Source organism: Athene noctua, chromosome 2 (assembly GCF_965140245.1).
Source record: "Athene noctua chromosome 2, bAthNoc1.hap1.1, whole genome shotgun sequence".
Lineage (NCBI taxonomy): Eukaryota > Metazoa > Chordata > Aves > Strigiformes > Strigidae > Athene > Athene noctua.
Window position 1 is genome coordinate 17,957,456 of NC_134038.1, and position 21,655 is coordinate 17,979,110.

A 21,655-nucleotide genomic window follows, 5' to 3' on the forward strand; every position below is an offset into this window, starting at 1 on the left:
TATGTCTCAATCTAATGCAAACAGGAAAGTGGAATTTGTAAGGATGTTTTAATCTCCCCCCACCAGCTCACCCACTTTCCTACCTACACAATCCACTAAAAAAATGAAATCTTTTTTATTCCCGTTTCAGTGCCTCACAACCCTTTCCTGATTTATTTTCCTTTACATACTGCAGTAGTACTATTATGACAGAAGGATAATATTTGATGCAATTCTAAGACAATTCTCTTTTGTTTATTACTTCAGTGATAAACCATAGCCATTTCCTACCATGCTTCCCCCAGTACTTACCTCTTCTCTTTTGTTCTACTAACACTACGTGCAGCCATTCCCTGTTACGGAATTTCCCTTATTTATGTCCATGGCATCCAGAACTCCAGGTGATAATCTGTCTTTAAGTATATACTAAATAACTGTATGTGGTGCAAAGATCACATGGAATAACTTCTAAACTTCTGCCACTCAAGTGTTCCTTTGGCAACCTTTGACTGAACAATGTTTTACTGTATCACATTCATAAACTGGTTGGGAGCTACTTCCATATCTCAACAAAGCAGTGCATTGAGCAGAGTAAACAATGACATCTTTAGTCATGGATCAAAGGTCCTAAACTGCCAGATCTAAGGGGTAATACAGCTAGTGTTCAAATAGCTATTTGAACATATGCCACTCAATTATTAAGGACAGGGGAATGAAGATATAAATTCTGCCCAAGCTGACTGCATAGCATATCTTAGTGAGCCTGGCCTCACTGAACATACCACGTAAAAAGTCATTCTGCCTGTGTAAAGAAGTCAGACACTTCTGATTTTTCACACACCCTATAGGATTTCCAAATCATCAAACTCTACTGATCAGAGATGGGAGAACGGTGGTGACAGATTTCGCTGAGAATGTCAGTTATCTAACTCCCAGACAAACACAACTACACACCAAGATCACCTTGTGTGATCATGACTGGCACAATAAAAATAAATTTAGTCACTAAGATATGCAAAATCTGGTAGGAGTAGGCCAGAATTCCTTGAATTCCACTTGAAAACTAAGTGTTATATAGTACAATATCTAAATCAGGAAATGTTGCACAAAATAGAATTGCATTCTTTCTCGTCTCCAAAGAGATTTCAGATGTGGCCTCTAGCAGAATGCAAGGAACATTTAATAGGGAGATAACAAAATCACAGCTAATTGTGATAATGAAACATATGATCTGTCTCCCCATGAACAGTAAATCTGAAAGAAATACTTTTTTTTTTTTTTTTTTTTTTAATCCGTCAGTGTAAGTGGGTACTCTGGAATATTGCTGCTATATGGTTTTCTTGAAGAGAGATATTTTTGTGGCAGTGGTGGCTTAGAACATGATTTATGAAAACTTAAGTTAAAAAGTAGTCAAGAGGAGGGAGACATTACGGCACCTTTCCCCTCCAGTTATTTCCATCACTATATTTGCTTTAATGCATCTTTGTTTGGGTTGTATTATACTTGATCTACATACTACAGCTGTATCCTGTACTGTGAATATGTGGCAATAAAATCAGGACATGGTAGTACCCCAACATTTGTACAATGATCCCCACCTCACTCTTCCAATACAAACTTCATTATCTGTTTCATACCAGTAAAACTGTTCTACTCTGAGTAAACAGGAGTGCCACCTACCTGGGGATGGCACAACCTCCTCTTTGTTACCTCCCCTGATGGACTCCAACACGTGTTGAAAAGCATAAGTGATAAAATGGAAGTTTAGGAGTATATTTGTGACACTCTCCTACTGTTTTCAAGGTAAGAGAAGAATGCTAGGGCTCACCAACAGACAAGCAGGCAGTTCAGGGTCATAGTTAGGTCTAACAATCAGATTTGGGTTTACAACCAGATGGACTAAATTATGGGATTTCAGAAAATTCTACATTCTGCATTAGGTCAGGATGTTCAAAGTAGATATGTGAAATATGAGTGAATGAGATTTATAACCTAAGTCAAAACCACATTTTTAAATATCATGGCCTATATGCTTTACACATGCCTACATATGCTGTCTGTGCTTGCAAGCATTGCATATCATATTATTCACAGTGTTATTTGTCACAGAAGACCCCACTGCATTTTTTAAAGCAAAGCAATCAGTCTATCTACAATTAGAGTGAGGTTACCCAGGGGTGAAATGTAGGAGTTATTTAACAAAATAAAGCTACCTTACACAAAAGTAAATGACAGTGAATGAAGAATAACAAATGCAGTTGAAAATGTAGGAGGAATTTGTAATGTAATTATCAAAACTTAAATTTGATCTGCCTTGCCAAAGTGAACAGGGAACTGTGAAGGGGGGAAAAGTGAATACCAGTAGCAATACATTATTCCATAGAACTGTTCTTGGGTATTTTTCTTGGAGATTCTAAGGCAAGAGTACATGCTTACAGATACTATAACTAAGGCATCACAGCATGGTTTACCTTATGAAGCATCCAACAATAACAGCACGAAGGAGTATCATCACTGTCAGGTCTCCAATACATGTTTTCCACTAGCAGTGCTGATATTCATGTGCCTGACAGGTCAGACATTTAAGTATCTGCCCATTTCTGATTTCAGCACATTTTAAAATTCTTGGGAGTATTTAATCACAGTGATTGACTTAATGGTCCTTGCCAAGTCACTTTCATCCTTGACTGGTACCCAAATGATCAATAAGCTTGACCACGCCAAAAGAGGGGAAAAAGAAAGAAGGAGAGAGGAAAAGAATAAAAAAGTAAAGAAAGAGGAAGAATAAGGGAGAGAAAGAAAACACAAAGGGAGGAAGAAAAACAGAGTGAGAGAGCACAAGAAGGAAAGAGAGAAAGAAGGCAAGAAGGGGAGGAAGAAGATAAGAGGGAGGGAGGGAGGGAGGGAGGGAGGGAGGGAGGGAGGGAGGGAGGGAGGGAGGGAGGGAGGGAAAATAAGAGGGACGAGGAAGATACTATATGAATATGAAACACAGCATAATCTACAGGTTGAACCCAGATCACTCAAAAGGTTATGGGATGCTAGTATTTAACAACAAAACAACCACAATAAAAATGGAACATCACAATGATTGAGGCTTGGGGTGAGGGCTATTCTACAAATTAATTCAAATCAGTCCCTAGCATTAATACTATCAAATGTGCCTAAAATTTGCCTAAGTAGCTTAAGTACTGTTTTAAAAATGCATCTACATTACTTGAAAACCTAACGGTCTTTGAAAATTAGTAGGAATTTGGCCACAAAAATTCCTTGGGCCTCCCATTTTTAACTGTAAGCATTTCTTTGTTCACATTTAACATCTAACTGATGAGCCAAAATTTCATTTTCAGAAGTAATACAGATAACTCACACCATAAATCTTACTGGATGTCAAGCAGACATGACTTCTAACAGCATTAAAATAACCCTCCTAAATAAGTTAGGTATTGAAGTACTGAGCAATGCAATGCAAGAATTAGAAATAATAAGTCTAGGTCTTCAATATCTATCTCATCCTCTGTAACTGATGAAGTATTTATGCCAAGGAGGTTTGAGTTCTAGAGCTGGTAAGTGTTCTTGGGGGCATAAAGGCAGAACTTTATTCCAAGCACATTGAAAAAGCTGAGTAACAGAAGTGAGGCCATTCCTGCTATTCTGAAAGAACAAGTTTCCCTTCAGTTTTTCATCACTCTTGAAAAATGGAATCTAGTTACATGCATACATACACGCATAAATGTAAATGCATGTATATAGTAAAGAGAGATATATTAGAATTCTTTTAAAGAATACAGTAGGCAGGTTCTGAACAGAGTGGCTTTCACCCATCCCACATGACCTAAAACAGGGACCACTGAAATTGTCACAAAGTTGATCCTATCGTGGTACTGCCCTTAACACCAGCACAGGGCTCGTATCACTTGTGAGATCACATTCCTGAGCCACTGCAGAGGAGGCGAACAGGCCCAAGTTTCAATTACAACAGTCACACTCCAAGACTTATGTGTCTGCAAGAGAGGGCTGTAGACAGTACACGAGGCCATGAAATATATACCTTTGCTTCTCCCCAGTAAACAAACTTGTATGGATCCGATGGGGCCGGTTAGTGTCAGCACTTGGAGCTGAAGATATTTTTTGCTCACACCGTCTACATGCAGTCTTTCAGCTACAGAGACGAGTTCAGCAGCCATATGTGGGGCCACACTCTGCCCAGTGCTGTGGGTCTCAGTGACACAGGACCCAGCTGTGAGCAAAGGCGGAGGGCAGGCACATGCTCCTCACCTCTGCACCCACCGGGGAGCAGACTCACGGCCAGGCGAACTTCCTCTTCTGCACTGTGCTTTGGGGTAAAGGATGAATCATTACCTTTACAGATCCCTTCAGTACTATTTGCTATGATCTTGTGGTACTACTGCATATATATAGATATACAAAATTTATATATACATACGTTCGTACAAATGAATATATGCACCTACACGTATATAGAAAGCCTCACGTCACATCCACGCTCTTATTGAAAACGGTTCCTAACCAGGACACACCTTTCCACAGACGCACTCTCCATCCACACAGAACCCCCCCCACACTGTTGAAGATGGGGAAATGCAAACGCCTGTGCACACACACGCAAAGATCCACGCCTCATGACTGCCCGCCAAAACTGCCCAACTCACACACGGCACTTCAGATTATATCCACGCACTCACACACGTGCACATGCACACATATGCCCAGACACATAAAAACATACACATGCGAACCCATATAAATGAAGACATACACGCACGTGTGCAAGACAAAACCATGTGAGAGGCATGCACATTGACACGTGTAAGAACACATGCACACATACGCACACACACAAGATACATGTACAGAGACACAGATGCACGCACATTCACCGCAGATGCATGCATACACACACACGGAACATGTGTGTACACACACACACGCACTCACCTGTAGAGAATCACACCAGCACTCAGAGGCACACCCACCCATGCGCTCACATATGCGTGCACACACACAATATGCACACACACACACGTGTACACGCAATCACACACCACGCACACGATCATGCAACGTGCACCCGCATTCGGCAGGACAGCAGAGGGGTGCACACCTACACACCCACTCGGACACAGATACGCGTGCAGACACTCACGGGTGCCAACGGGCGCACCCAAAGGCACCGGCACCCCCACCACACCGCGCAGCGCGCGCACTCGCGGGCCCCGCGGCCGCACCCGCCCCGCGGGGACGGTCACACGTGCGCACCCGCCCTGACGCACAAAAAGGCCCCCCCACCCCCCCCGCAGCGCACACCTCCGCCCGCCCCGCCACATGCGCATCCCGCCCCGCAAGCACTGCTTGCCCGCCCCTCCGCACGCTACCCTCAGCGGAGGGAACGGCCGCCGCGCGCACCTTGCGCGGTATTTACGCCGGGGAGGGAAGCCGAAAGCGCGGATCCCGAGCGGCGCGAGGCGGGGTCGCTGCCGATTCCCGCAGCCCCGTGTCCCCCTGAGCCGGGCGCCCCCCGCGCAGCGCCGCGCAGCCTCCCCCGCTCCCGCGGAGCGGCGCGGCCCGGGCGGCGCGGCGGCGCGGCCGCTAGGTGGCGCCAGCGCTCTTCCTGGCGGAGCGGCGGCCGCCGCGCCCCCGCCCCCACGGCCCGGCCCGGCCCGGCTCGGCGGGAGCCGCGGCCCCGCCCTCTGCGCGGCGCTGCGCGGCCCTGCGCGGCCCTGCGCGGCCCCGCGCCGCCCTGCGCCCTCCCCGCCCGCCGCGCCGGGGGTCCCTCCGCTGCGGGCACGGCTGTGGCCGCGCTCTTCGGGCAGCGGGGCTGTGCCCGCCGCCTCCCCTCGCCCGCGGAGACCGGGTTGTCATTAATGTCTCCGCGCAGTTAGCCCGCAGGTCCCCCCGGGGACTCACATGTTGCCGTCTGAGTGTGTGTGTGTGGGGGGGAGCGTGTGTGACACCGAGAGGGAGGGGGCGGGGGTGCCGGTGGCAGCCCCAGGCACCGCACGGGAATTCTGGGCGAGGAGCGCGGGTGATGTCCGCGAGCGGCGGCAGGACGGAGCAGCCCGCCGAGCTCCACAGCTGCCCGGGGGCCCTGCGGGGGGGGCCTGCGGAGACCTCGCCGCTGTGTTATTTCCCGAGACGTTTTCCTAGGCAGAATTGATCCTCATGGGGGAAGAGGGGGGCGGGGGGAGAATCTCGATTGCAAATACTGTTTGGAGTTTATTCGAGAGTGTCTGAGCTTTAAGATGCTTCTGCGTGGCTGCTGGCGGATGCTGTAAGGAGCCAGGATTGTGGTGGGTTTCGGCTGTGCAGGGAGTTGGGGTAGCGGGGGGTGGGGGGAAGGAAAATACACGATCGAGAGTAGCTGAGACTTTGTGCCCCCGTTGGAGAGATGGTTGAGTCCTCGTCAAGGTTGCTGTGGTATCCCAGAAACACCATTCACTCCGAGCTGTGACCGCGCACCATCAACAGCAACAACTCCGCTGCGCCTGGCCAAGGAACAGGAATTAGGAGCTCTCAAGAGTAATATGAAAGGGATCTGCAGAGGGGAAATCCGTGCAAAGGAATCGAAATTAGCAGACTTTTGGGAAAGGGGATGTACTAAATGCGGCCGGCTGGACTTCATCCTGGTGAAGAAAATGGAGATTAAAAGTGGATTTACATTTTGGAACCTCGTCTTTTTATTGATGGTTTCGTGTGTGAAAGGTAGGGTAGTATTTGAGGGGTATATTTTTAGGGGTCCGTTTGCTTTCGGTCAGGGCGTTGCAAGCTCTTGTCTTATACCAAGGTGTATTACAAAATATATTTTATCTCTTATTTTAAATTTTTACCCTGGGTACTTTGCAGTGGAAAGATATAAATAGTCGCTAAATCGCGGAGGAAAGGAGTTGATTCAGAGGTCTCTTCGGAGATAGGAAATGTATTTGCTTGCCAGGCTTGGCGTTCAATGCAGTGACTGAGCTGGGGCTCAATAAATATTCTTGCAGTATGCTCAAACGGAGACGTGAGTTGGTTCATATAGCCTCTAACTAGTGTATTTTCAAGCAAATCCCACCGGATGACTTTTTTAAGGTGATGATGATGGTAGTGGGGTGGGGGAGGTTACCCACATTTCTGGGTTTCGGTCGAGCAACGGGCTCTTTGCGGGAATGCCTGTATCAATGCACTTATTAGTTTAACCCGTTGCGTGGGGAAAGTTACGGAGGAGCCCAGCGTGTGCATAGCCGTGTCTGAGCCCGAAATGCGCTTCACGCTCAGCTGTTTGTATGCATGCAGGGCTCCCCGGCTGTCGAAAAGGTACCGTAGCAATTCAGCCTTGAAGGCATGGTCTGCCCCTGGGTGCAAAGATCGACACCTTCTCTCTTCCCTCCTTTGGTCCCTTTTCCCTTATGTGTGCCTGAGGGGCGGAGGGGGGGGGGGGGGGGGCGCTTCTTGGGTTGTTTTTTTTTTATCTTTTTTTTTTTTTTTCGAGGCAGGGGCTATTTTGCTTTCTTCCTGCTTCTGTGTTCATGAAAGGAGAGCAAAAAGGAAACCTCTAGTTCGTGGCATAAATATCTCCACTAAGTCTGTGCTTGCAGACAGTTAAGGGAAATGCTACACACAGAGGAAAGAGGAAATATGTGGCTTGAATAATGTGCAGCTTCAAAATTACACAGGCATCGCTAAACGGTGAAGTGCTGATCCCATCACGCGTGCCTTCAGTAAAAGGATCTATTCTGCAACTCCCCACAGTCGGCTGCCTGCCCGAAATAATCTCCCCTTGTTTGTGGCCAGTGATTAATATCTGATTAATCACCCTTTTATCCCCCTCCTCATCCTCATCCCTCCTCCACGCTACACTCATACATTCCCAGAATATGTAGTAGACGTTATCGATCCTCTCCGAGTTTTTAGACTTGGTTGTCGCCTACAGAGGTTGCCTGCACGGGTGGATAAGAGGTGTGTTGGGGGGGGGGGGGGGGGGGGCATTCAAAGGCGTGCCTTCCCAAGCTGGCTCTGCCTTGGATGAAGCAGTTTATTGTAGAGCTTTGCAGCTGCTTGTCCCCCCATTTACAGCGCGTGAAAAAGATAATTCGTGTTTCACGGAGACGGTGTCGAGGGCTTTTGCCTCATCCCACGTTATCCTGACGCGGGGGATGCGAGGGGAAGGGGCTTGCCTGTGATGTTAATGCACATTTTAATTACAGACAGCTTCTCTCTGTGTCTATTGAAGCGAGCTGCTCCCTGCGCTTTGCCCCGTTCCGGAGGTGGTCTGCGACCAAGACCAACCCGGGGCTTTGGGGGCATTGCTTCTCCCTGGTTCAGCCTCCTGTCCTTAACGCCTTCTCTGTGACGGGTGCGACCATTTGCAAGTAATCGGCTCGCTGCCTGCGAGGCGCGCCGTGCCGCTCCGCGGCGCTCAGCGGGCGCGGTACGGAGGCGCTGGGGCTGCTGCCGAAGCAGCTGCTTTGTGAGCGCGGGTCGCGGGGCGGCAGCATCCTACAAAATTAGAGTCTAGGGCGGTTCTCCCCTCGGTCGCGACGGCCGAGGGAGCAGCGCAAGTTTCCCCAGCACCTGTTGAGAAGCCGCTTCACTTGCCCTTGGCCGCGGGGGAACACTGGGTACGGAAGGCAACAGCCGGGATGAAGCACCTAAAACAGCACGAGAAAAAAAAAAACGGGCTTTGCAAAACTGACCCTTTCTCTTTCTGCCTGTGTACAGTCCCAGAGAGGTGCTAGTGAAGGGTCTTCTTCTCTATTGTCAGGCCCTGAGCTTCCCAGGTGCTGACCCCGGCAGTTTCCGTAGACTTCCCTCAGACTGAAGGGTCCTCACAGAAACTGCAAATCCAGTAGGTCAGATTAGACACCCTGGATGCGGGCTCTTTTAGGCAGCCAAGCTCCACCGATCTGGCTTGAACTCACTGCATCACTGCATCTGTTCTGGGCGTTTATATTTAGTTCTCTCCCCACTCCCGTGAATGAATACATTTTACCTTGATTTACATTCCCATTGTGTCAGCACATGCTTCTGCTCCCAGAAACCTTGGCAGAAGCCAGCAATGAATTAATACCTGCCCATTTAAAACATTCCAGGTGTTGGAAGAAAGGTGACTCCCCAGATCCTGCATCTGCCTTACCATTGCCTGGTAAGGCCTTCCCACCACACCCCACCTCTGCAAGCTCTAGCCCATACCCTTCTTTGCTTAATCACTTCTACTGAATAGTCCAGCACCAAATCGTAACACCCAAACTGTTGCTGAGGTTCCTGTCATCCAGACCTCTTTCACAGCTTTCCTTGCTACCTGCCTCTCAGGCCCTTCCTACTTTCATCATCATCGTGTCGCCATTTCTCCAGTCTCAATCCACAGCTATCCCACTGGTAGAGGTGTCAAACCATCCCAGGGTGCTTGAGGAGCCATGTTCATATCTGATTGTGTGTGCCTTGTATATATCCGTATAGAAAAAAAAAAAAATCTTCATGCTTATCTATAAATTTTTCCCTCTTTGCAATCTTGAAACAATACTTAGGAGGGTTTAGAAAAAGGAGAAGAAAGAAGGAGAAAACGGGAGGAAGGAAATGTCAGAACTGCCGGGGAAAAGGTGACAGGAAGAGCTGAAGTAAAGAAGAATTGTACCTTCTTCAATGAAAATCTTTTAACTGTCTGCACAATATCCCATTACACCTTGAATCAATCTCCAACAAAATCTTCCTTGGGTAGACATGGAGTAAAAAAGCAAAGAAAAGGCACCACTGAAAAGTGAGAGAAGACACAGAAGGCAAACACCCTACCCCCCCCAACTCAACCCTCAAAAAATGCCCAACAGAGTGATTTCTGGCCAGCTGCGGGGGATGATGGATCCTGTGCTCTTCCCTTTAGATGCGTAAGACACAAGGAAAACTGCTTCTCCCTCTCTTTCTGCCCCCACCACAGGAGAAATGAAAAGCACCATTTAGGCACGGAAGATACAAACCAAGCTTGTAGGAGCAGGGAGTGGAAACCTCCACTGTCCAACTCCCTTACAGAAAGGGGAGGAGAGAGGATAAAAGAAAAAAAAAAAAAAACACCACAAAGTAAAAGCAGCATCAGTGAGCTTTTCCTCCTAGGATTTGGGAGAGAAATCACTAATACCTGCACCCCTTCGGTTTGGCACCTCCCTCCACCAAAAAAAAAAATAAAAAAAAAAAATGCGTGTGATCTGTTTGTGGAAGAAAACCAGAGAGAAAATCGGGCGAAATGACCAGAGACCACAAGACTCCCTCCATCTCTTCTGCTTAGCTGTTGCTCCAAGACAGAGAGCAGCAAGGTCTGCTCTTTTGTCTGCTTGGCTAAAATGAAGCCTTGCCTCTGCTGTTGTTCCTCTGTTCCCCTGTTGCAGTTGTGACAAGCGGAACAAGGGCAGCTTTCAAAATAAAAGGGAGATGAAGCAACAGCTCATTGACAGAATAAGTGATGAGAAAATGGAGAGGATTTCCATTTCCAGTGATGGGGATGTGGGAGTACTTAGCAGGGACAAAGCATGCCCTGTTTCTTTCAGCTACCTCCGCAGTCTCCCTTCTCCCCCATTCCTACCTAACCCCGCTCCCGCCCGGCTCCGCCGGCCCCTCCCCGCCGCTTCCCTCCCCCTCGCCTGACTTCAGGAGTTACTGGCACGGGTGGGCGCAGCGCAGTGCTCGCTCTGTCCCCATCGCGGAAACCTGTGGGCGCCCCACACTAGGTTCAGGTTTCCTCATTCCCAGCTGGTCGTTGCCGCTGCTGCATCTTTGTACGCGTGTGTTTGTGCGTGTACGCACGCAGGGGTGCAGGGAGACACGGGCTAGAGAAGGGACGACGTCGTCCTTCCTCCTCAACTCCTCCGCACCCGCTCAGCTTCCCTACGGTGCCCCTTTCCCATAAACTCCAGCAGATCGCGCAGGGCTTCTGCTCCGCGGGCTGCGCACAGACCCTGGGCGATTTTTCTCAAGCTACACAGTTCTCCAGGGTTGCAAAGTTACCCTCTCTCGCCCCTCCGCCCCTTCTCCTTCAGGGCTAAACCAAGGCTCCGCTATGCCCTCCGCTTAACGCACGGCTCCTCCTCCTCCTGGAGGGGAGGAATGAAGAAACACACAACCCCTCGCAGCAGCGTCAGCGGGGACCGCTGCCCCCTCCCCTGCCCGGTGGCATTAGGCACCCGCAAAGGGCAGAGAGGAACGTCGCCTGCGGTCTCCGCTTGTTCGCTGACAGCAGCAGTCGCCAGGCGGAGCCGGCACGGAGCGGCGGCAGCCAGCCGGCAGCCTCCCCCCGCCGGCAGCCTCCTCCCGCCGGCAACCTCCCCCCGCCGGCAGCCTGCTTCACCCGGCAGCCTCCCCCCGCCGGCTGCCTCCTCTCGCCGGCAGCCTCCTCCCGCCGGCAGCCTCCTTCACCCGGCAGCCTCCCCCCGCCGGCAGCCTCCCCCCGCCGGCAGCCTCCTCCCGCCGGCAGCCTCCCCCCTCCGGCAGCCTCCCCCCCGCCGGCAGCCTCCTCCCGCACCCGGCACGGCAGCGGTCCCGGCAGCGGCCTCCGCAGCCGCCCGAGGCGGCCACACCTCCAGGGAGTCCTTTTTAATACACTCTTCAGTCGCTTGGCTTTGCTTTCCTGAGCTCAGTGGCTCCCGCAAGTCTTTTGTTTGCAAGTCTGAGGCGGCATTAGGGTGTTTGGTAGGGTGGTTGGGTGGTTGAACATACAGAAATAGCCCCTCGCTCCCTGAACACAGCGAGCCGGGAGGCTCCAAGCAACCACACAGGCTGAGGAGGGAAAGGTTGTGTCTTCAACTCTGTTATCATCAACATTTCGACTTGCAAGCACCAGCCCAAGAGACCTTCCTTTTTCAAAACTGCTGCGCAATAAACATAGCAGAAACTTGCAGTCTACCTGATTTTTTTCTTGTTTCTTTGTGGGATTTTTTGTTTGGTTTTGGGGAACAAGCCAAGTAGGATCAATTGCCCATCTTGCTTAATGCCCTTCATCTCCGACGGTGGCTTTTAGCAGCAGTCTAGGGAAGGATACGAGAAACACAGCAAGTACAGAGGTGACTAGCACATTATCCTGCATTTCAGCAGCCAGCGGTTTTGGGCCTCCCTGGCTAGAGGCTGCTTTTGGAACAGCACGTTTTAAGACTGGTCTGTGCTCCACTCATTTGTATATTCTCTCTCCTACCCCTTCCCCTTCTCCCTCCCCTCCACCTCCCTTCCATATCATTGTGTTCATATACATTCTCCATCCTTTACATCTGGGTGAGAGCACTGAATAGTATGAAAACTTGTAATAAAATTGTCTTTATTATACCCAGTGTTGTTGACGTGCTACATAGGTCAACCCCAAAATTTGAGATTTGTAACCAATGAATGCACATGGGTCCAGTAAAGATAAACACATATGTAGAGAAATTTTAAAATATTTTGAAATATCCCATGGGGATGGCTCAATTTACACGATTATAGCACCCTTTCAGAGAAAAGGTTATGAAGAATAACGTAGCCTCCTATCCCTCTTTTTTTTTTTTTTTTTTTAAAAGAAGTGTCTTGGACACTATTTGATTTTCAGAGGTATTGAGCATTTCCAATTACAGTTAGCTCCAGTAAGAGACTGAGAAACCAGTTAGCACCTCTGAAGAAAGGCCAACTGAATCCGTTGTTACAATGCTGGAACAAAGAGATAGACAATGGAAGTCAAAGGAAAACATCTGTAAATTAACTTGCAACTTTATGTTTAAAATTATGATTCTACAGAATCTGATAAATTGGAAATGGTAGTAATAGGAAAGGCTTTATGATCTGACATGAAAATTCTTTTTCCTTGTCCACTAATAGAAAACTTCCAATTCTAATTCAAGGGGATTGTGACATTTCAGACTTAACTTCTTGCTGATGAGTATCATTCGGCTTGTATTTCTGGACATAATGGTTAAGGTTGAAATGACAGAACAAAGCCTTTCTGGGGAATTAGTTTACCTGTTACTCCAAAGCAATCTCCCAGGAAAGAACAGTCAGAGAACAGACATTTGGTTTAAATTGTTGTTTTTTTCTTAGACCCCTATAATTTTAAGGCAGCTCTTACTACACAAGTTATTTGAAGAAGTAATATTTAAGTAACAAATCAGAGAGGCCTGTGATAAAAGTAGTTATTATAAGGCTATAAAAGTTATTGTTTTGATTGAATAATTTTCATGATAAGGTTTATTGCAGAATTCCAGAACTCTTATGAGCTTTAAACACGTGCCTTTCAAACAACTTTGGAGAAGAATGTTTCCTTCTCAGTGAAATTGTACATTTTGTCTACCAAAGAAAAAAAAAAAAAAAGAATATTTGCATTTATCAAAAATTCAAAGGACAATATTTGGCAATTGTCTGGAACCTAAAGAGAAGGGTGCATGATACATAATGTAGAGGATGTCATCTGCTTCTTAAAAAAAAAGCCTAATGGTATCAGAAAATGTTGAATATCTGCTTCCCAACATCCAGTTTCTCTTCTGAGAAATGGAATGAACAAGGATATTGGACTATGAGGAAGATTTGTTAAAATAATCATGCACTCACAAACACAGATATACCAAGTTTTTGTAGATGCTTACATTTAGTTGTTTACTTTTCCTGGGCAGATCTGTATTCAAGTCTCACTGCCTTGTTCTTACAGATCACGTAAGATTTACTATGGCTCCATAATTACGGCATTACAAGTGCTGAATACCGTTGTAAATGTCAAAGACGGAAATGGTGGAAATTCATCATCTCCTTCCCAGTGTCTGAAATGTTAGATGGATATGTTTATAGATTTCAGAACAGTGTTACTCAGAGAGAGAGAGCGCGAGAGAGAGAACGCCTACACATACTGGGGAATGGCATACAAGGGATTCCACCAGAACCGGTCCTTTCATAGAACTCTATTATCGAAGAGCAAGATGGGATGCAACCAGCACAGACATAGAGGGACAGACTGCCCATTTTCCCCTGGATTCTACAGAATGCATCATAGTGTCATGTATCATATTCATTTTGTATCATAGAAATAAGGTGAATAACAGTAACTTAATCACAGAAGGATTCAAGGGGTGATGAATTCTCACCTCCCAAGGCCTGTGAATTACAGAGATTATTTTTGCAGTAGGACTAAAGAAATCTGGAGGTTTGAGGCAGAAATGACTGAGTAGTTACTTGGATTTTACAGATGATGAATCACTACTTCTGACCTTGATTTCTATTTTGTCTCTTTTCCCATATTTACATATCTTATTAGCATTATATCTTTATGCATTGTAATTTGTTTGATTTCATTCTCATGGAATTGTGTAGATGTATATGTGTACACATACATATATAATATGGACAAATAGAAATTATATCCATATATTTGGTTATGTTATGCAGAAGTTCAGTAGACTGCATTGTTGGATTACAAAGGCACGGGTAGACTTGAAATGTACGTGCTTTCTAAACTACCCATTACCTCTTAACTATTGTGTATTCCCAATCTCAGAAGGAAGTTCTACTGTAATACATAACAGATTTCACTAACAAGGCAAGAGTACAAGTAGTGATAGCTAGCAAATGCTAGAAGGGAAGCTCGATAAAAAGAAAAGACACCAGTTATTAAAAACACCAATAAAAACTGATCTTAGCACACTAAGACACAATTATTTATTCCCACTGATTTAGGGAATTTTTACCAAATATATAATTTCTATAAAACTCTTTTTAGTAGAATGAAAACGTCTAATCACTTTTCAAGTAGAGAAAAAAAGATTTCTGTGCTATTTTCTGTTTTATTTTAATACTGGTATTAGCTTTTTAAAAGTCTTGACATACCACATCTCAGAGGTGACTGTATTTCAGTGGCAGTTAAAATGATCCCTCTGCGATCATTACCTTCTTATAGAACTGTTTTCAGACCCAGCAAGTGGCTATCTCCAAGTGTAGTTTGGAGTCCTTAGCTAAAATGAGCTACATAAATGCAGAGTACAGATATTCAGTGAAACTACTTGAATTACAAAACTTTTCCTCCGATATTTAATCTGACCCAGAAGGAAAACTTAACATTCACATTCACATAGTTAGCTTTTTTGATTACTGTGCAATTTTGTTTGGGCATCAAATCTTAGTCTAATTAAAACTGATCTCTTAAAAAGCTATACTAAAACTTGCATTTTTTGCTTCTGTGTATCTTCTTTGATCCAAAGGTGAATGGAAGTTATAAAACAGGTTATAAAATGAGCTTCTAAGCTCCCTGTTGTTGAGTCCATTGAAAGCAACAGGAGAGTTCAGAACAGGACCTTTGAGAGTAGACTTGCCTCTGCTTCTTTTCATACTGAGTTTTGAATTACGGTTTTCTGTACATATATTTCATTTGACTTGGAAATATAACAGAAGTAATGTATGGCACAATGCACTAGAAATTTTCAATAGAAGTGCTCTTTGAAAAACTCACATTGCATTTTAAACCTAAAGATTATAAAATTACATTTCTATTTAAGTAAAATAAATTATATATTTGGATACAGTCAGAAAATGCTCTGTCTTTCTATATTTTCTTGATGAACCTGTCAGCACTTCTAGGGATCAGTCCCCTAGAATCAGTATAATGGTACCCCCTCAGAGTCTAGAAACATGTAGAACATGCTAGCAGAAAATAAATACATGTAGATCATGTAGGGATCAGTCCACTAGAATCAGTATAATGCCACCCTCTCAGAGTCTAGAAACATGTAATATACTGAGCTACAGTCCCAAAAACTAAAATATACTGGAAAACAAGGGTCCAAACTATGAGTTTTGAAAAGTCTATCTGATTAACCAAAGGTGGAGGAAAGAAAAGAATAGGTCTTTAGCCATCTTACATAGTCAAGTCAATCAGCTCTGTAGTAAAATATGCTTTTTTCATGCATCTCTAGGTGCAGGTGGGAGCACAGACACATACACACAACGTATGCAAGCGTGTGTGTGCACGCTAGCACTTCTGGTAGCAGGCGTCTGTAGCTGTGTGCTCTATCAAGAAGAACCTATGCTTAATTCATGACTATGCTCATCTTGTTTGTTTTACCTTGAATATTCTAACTGACATTTATGCTTTAATCATATGACTACTGCTACTGACTTTAGCAATGTTTGTTGCATGACATGGCGGTTTTAATGACCACAAGAGAAGAAACACATATAATTCATAATGTATAACTGAAAGGGCAAGACATTTTCTCCAAAATCTTTACATCAATATAGTGCTCCTAAAAGTGCTTATCTGGTTAGGAAATTTTCATCAGTCTAATATATTGAAGTAACATGATACAAATTGTACTTTATCAAGAGAATATTTTAGCAATACTCATGAAAACCGTTCTTCCCTCTTAGGTCTATTACTAAAATGGCTAAGATTTTTACAGCATTCACATTATTTACCAAATATTAAATCCTTTCATATGAAACTGCTAAAAGATTTCCGCTTCAATTAGACCCTTCAATAAAGGTTCCCAGAACTGGGGGGGAAAAAGCGTTTTACATTTGATGGTCTTGAAAAATGTCCTCTTAAAATTGAAAGAGGAGAACTGACTGCTCAGTCTTCAGTTTTGGTGTGATCTTCAACTTAAAACCAAATAGGAACATCGTTACTTACTCCTTTTTACACTAGTATTTGGCATATCTATCACTTCCGTTCAGAATTCTTCTTTTCAATAGCAACTCCTTCACACAATTCACATAGTTGCTCGCTTCAGAAACTTTATCAAATCACGTTTTTACCCATTATGTCAATCTTGGTAACTCCTTCCTGGAAAAATAAAGTACCTCTGACATTTGGGAGAATATTTCTTTAGAGGTTTTTATAAATACTATTTAATGAATTTTCATATATCATAAACGCAACCATATTCTCCTTATAGCAATTATAGATGTCTTGTAAGAATGTGAATGTTATACTTCTTCAGTGGCCCAATTTTCTACTCAAGTACTTCAGCATTCTTGAGAAAGTTTAATTTTCAGCCCTCTTCTGTGGAAAGAAAAATAGCATAGACACTAGACTGGCAATAGCATTTCTGTGTTTTTCATAGAGGATACAGTGCCAGCAGAACCTCCCATGTCTTCTCATACAAGGATAACAATTTTCCCCTGACATATAAGTGAGAAATATTTTATTGACATTTTCATTGACAGCAGTGGAAAGTTACACCAATCAACAATATAAGACTGGTTTTTGTAAACATCCTGACAACCTTATGCTTCTCAAAGCTATTTATCTGTAATAGCGATGAGCAACAGAATCAATGTTTAATGCAGTATGAGTTCAACAGCCTTGGTGACTCCTGCATGCCTCCCTAACTTTCCTAACGATATGCTTCAAAAATTCCTAAATCTTTCTAGTACTACAGTTGCAGGTTATTGAAATTTGTATGTGTTTCTACACTAATTTCAGCTAGTTTTAAATTAAGCTACCCATAAAAAACCCACTCTTCTAAGCTCTATCTATATATTTTTACTACACTCAAATTCCAGCTCATCAGCTAGCTCCTGTAATTTTTCCAAATTTATCCAGCCTCCCCTGCACTTCTGGGCTCCCTTCCCAAACTCTCTTCCCACTCCACAAGTACCACTGGAGAAGTCCCAAAAACATAAAGCCTGCAGTAAAATACAGAAAGTTCTTTTCAGTTTCTATGTCATTTGCAAAGTCTTTTTGTCTCCCAAAGTAACAACCGTGTAAGAGTAATCTGTTAGGAAATTAAATATCCTCACAGCCTTACAGTCATAGATTAGATTTACTGGCTTTTTCAGGATGTTCTTTGGATTTTAAATCATCTGCAAGAAGGCAAGATTGGAAGAGTGGAGTTTCAGATATGCTTGTTTTCATTCTTCTCTCTATTGTACATGTCTACATGATTATTTTCTGGTAACCAAAATAAAACTCCTTCACCTCAAACAAAAAAAACCTTCCAAACACATGATTAAAAAAGGTCAAAACCTAATCGCAACTTCAAGATAAGATCATTTCCTGCATACAGATAAACACTATAGAATCAGATGGTTAACATTTGGTTACTTGGTATATTTTGGAAGTCCAAGATTTATCATCTTCTCTGTTTTTCAAGCTTCAATGTATGCAATGAAACTATCCATGTGACATAGTAAGGGAAGTCTTAAGGATCTAATATTACTACTGTATCCTTTACTGATATCATCATTCTTCAGTGACCACTACAGACTAGTCAGGACTCTACATTTTACAGGATATCATAAATTATTTAAAAAATGAAATAGAAAAGGCAAAAAACCCACCCCACATAGGGTAAAACAGGGCTAGATTTGTGGGGATTCTGTTACTCACTTGTTTCAAGCTTGACTTTGAGCATTTCAATGAAATCATGAGAGTTTGCTATGTATCGGCCTTGTGAAAGCTACTGTTCCAAATTGCTCCCTTTGGGACCTCGTGTACTGGTCACCTCTTTGAAATACAATGACTGCTGAGTTAACTCAGATGTGATATCTAAAGAGTCAGAGTGTGCCACAGATAACAGCTAAGGAGAGAACCTGCTCAGCAGAACCTCTATAATTATTAAGAACTAGAATTTAGTGTAAGTCTGAGGTAACTATATGTAAAAGGGGTCATTTTTTTAAAAAGGTAGTACACAATACAGTACCATTGAATCATCATTAAAGAAATTGAAGATACTACTGAAGATATAGCTGTACTTTAATGCTTAGATGGTTTCTGAAGAACATTTTCTTCATCCTTAAAAGTTTAATTTTTTTCCATTATTAAGCCAGTACACAGTGTCCTGTAGGTGAACATCCTCTGGCCAAACTGATTTGGATATACTCAGTTGGTATTTTTTTTCTCCTCATCTGCTTCCTCTGTGCTTCATTTGCACAAAGTTTATTTGCACCATCTCTTTTGTACCGTACTTTTTCATGCTTTTAATTCACAGACTGCTTGGGGCTAGTTTCCTATTCTGTGTCTGGCACACTTGGATGACTACCTGTTTTGAGAAGCTCTATCATTGATTTTTGCTGTTTGTCCATCTCTTATTAGGATTTTAAATATGCCAGTTACTTGAATATCCATATTTTACAGTCTCAGTGACTTCTTTTTTCTTTCTAAATTAACTATCTCGTTTCTATTGATGGCTCAATTAATGTTTCTAACGGTGTTTCGATTGCATGTTGCTTGGTGGTTGTCTGCATTCAAAGCTTCTTACTTCTCAAGTGAGAAGTGTATTTTTGAACAAGAGTAATCATCCATTCAATTATAAACTTATTGAAATATTTACCAGTAGATTATTTTAGAGCTTGTCCCCACTGAAATGTAAAGATTTGTCATTGACTTTTATCAAAACAGATTGTTATAACAAACAACATACTTCTTTTCAACACAGAGAAGCTTATTTAGGATGTGACAGCTCTACAAAACTTTTCATACCATGCATAAGACTAAACTGATAAAACTGAAAAACTCTAACATTTGAACTCTATGAGATTCTTTTTGGCCAGTACCCTAAAATGGTATTAGAGATAGTGGGCTAAGTAACTGGCACTCTCAAAAAACCTTACAGGCTTTAGTCCATTTCTGTTCACTGTCTTATTATGACTGTTAAATGAGTCCTAAAAAAATGTGTCAGACTTCAAGATTACTATCAGGTTTTATTATAGTTTTCAAATCCCATTCTAACTCATCATTCATTTATAAAGATGGCAGGAGAAAGCTAGAGTTCAAAGACGAGCAGAAATTCTAAAATATATTTTAAAGCCTAAAGTAAATAATTCCAAAACTTTAGAAGACAGTGAGTCAAAAGTTTATTAGCCAATCATGGTTTTTTAACTGTGATATGGTCTAGAAGTTGGCAGAAATGCATGAGAAACCCTCAGAGTTTAAAGTTTCTGGCTGATCTCTAAATCAAAAACAGCTGAGCAGATTTAAATATTTTGTGTAAACAAATTTGCATCCAGGCTGCTAATCTGCATGCCAGCTTTCAGTTTGACATTTTCTGAAATGATGGAAAAATGCTAAGCCCTTAATGCTAAATGGAGTTCATAATGGAAATGCTGACAGACCCGTAATTACCTGTATTGTGATTCTGTTGAAAGCTTCTTTATCTGTCTAATCTTTCACAATGCAGTTAAATATATAAATTCTTGAAAGGAGGAAAAAAGGACCTTTATGTTAGAAATGCTGAACTGTAGCAATGATGTATTTTCTTCCAGACATCTTATGGAGGTAACAGCGAAAAAAAAAAAAAATTAAAAAAAGATGTAGCATTTCCTATGGAACGGTAAAAGCAGACAGTGATGCTTAAAAGTTTGACTTAACCTTCATTTTTCAGTCTTTTGGAGTCACCTTTATGGTAAGGTTTGAGTAGACAGATCCACTCAACCATTTTTAATATGGCAATAAGGCATTATCATAGAAGAAATTTGTCATTGTCGACATGGCAAAAAAAATCCCAACCAATAACAAATACAGAAATTAACATTTCACTACCCTAATACTGACTATCTGTGCTAAACTCTTTTGTGCTGGGGGGAGAAAGAAATAGGGGATGATATGTTTAAAAAAACTTCTCTGGGAAATTAAGTGAAATAATAAGAAGTGAGAGAAAGGTATTTATCTAGACTCTGTACTTTAGAAAGTCCATAATTTGGAAACTGCATTATCTGCCAACCTTAGAATAGTCTTGAAGTTTCTCTGGAGGAGCTTTTTTTCAGTCTCGTTTTCATTCCCCCCATGAAGATCTTCTCCAATTTATCCAGTCTATAACCATCTGAAAAACTAGACATTTGCTCTGCAGCGACTGCTTAGGATGGATGATTCAGACATACCAGCCCTTCTCCATCCTCACACAATCTCTGTGCACTAGACAGGGCACGCAGCTGTCCCTGCAGAACAACTATAACACACCACAGTAGCCCTTCATTGAAACAGAATGTCCTCTAGCACTTTTGGCCTTTGTGGTTTACTGTAAGAATGAAACCTGTTTTTCCAAGACTCCCACAGCAAGGAAGGACAAACAAAATATCCCAAGGGAAAACAGAGGAATATACCCCTCTGATACCTTCTCTCCAAACTGGCACCTTCTTCAGAAAGTCCTGGACTTTTTATTTCTGCTTATAAAGCAGCTGCTTTAGTTCCAAGATCAGTTATTTTCCCATCTCTGTATCTTCTTTAACATCACTCTGCCTTTTTGGACTTGTGGAGATTAGGACTCCAGGCAGTGTTCATGATATGGGTACATCAGGGTTTTCTGTAGGGGATTTTATACTTTGCCTTACTCTCTTTGTCTTACTTTTGTTGATCATGCTTAATATTTGGGGTGGGAGGACTTAACTGCCATGGAACACAAAGTCAGTAATTTCAGAGAAATGTCAGTGATGGCTGAGATCAAAACTTTAAGTTCCAAGTTCAGCATCATGCAGGTATCATTTAGATATATCTTCCTATACACATATTAATCTCTAAAACTCACCTACTTATGCATTAATTTTGTGAGGACATTGTGGAGTTTCTCAGCATTGGTGCATCATTTGATTACTTAAAGTATCTTAACATTATCAGCAGTCATGCAAATTTCACTGCATACCCCTTACTCCATGGGTATGGAGATCTGGAGGAAAACTGATCGCATAACTGATCCTAGGGAAACCCCACTTTTGATTCTTCCTCATCTAAGCAAGTGATCATTAAGCCCTACCCTGC

At 43.4% G+C, this 21,655-nt stretch overlaps 1 protein-coding gene across 3 annotated transcripts in view; it reads left to right on the top strand.

Moving 5' to 3' along the window:
• The first annotated feature begins 6,388 nt into the window (after window positions 1-6,388).
• Window positions 6,389-21,655, top strand: part of CSMD3 (CUB and Sushi multiple domains 3) — a 732,271-nt gene continuing 717,004 nt past the window's right edge. For all 3 annotated transcript variants that reach the window (XM_074897604.1, XM_074897605.1, XM_074897607.1), the window contains exon 1: window positions 6,389-6,702. In XM_074897604.1, coding sequence (XP_074753705.1) covers window positions 6,525-6,702 — 178 coding nt within the window. In that variant the 5' untranslated portion in view covers window positions 6,389-6,524. The remainder of the gene's footprint in view (window positions 6,703-21,655) is intronic.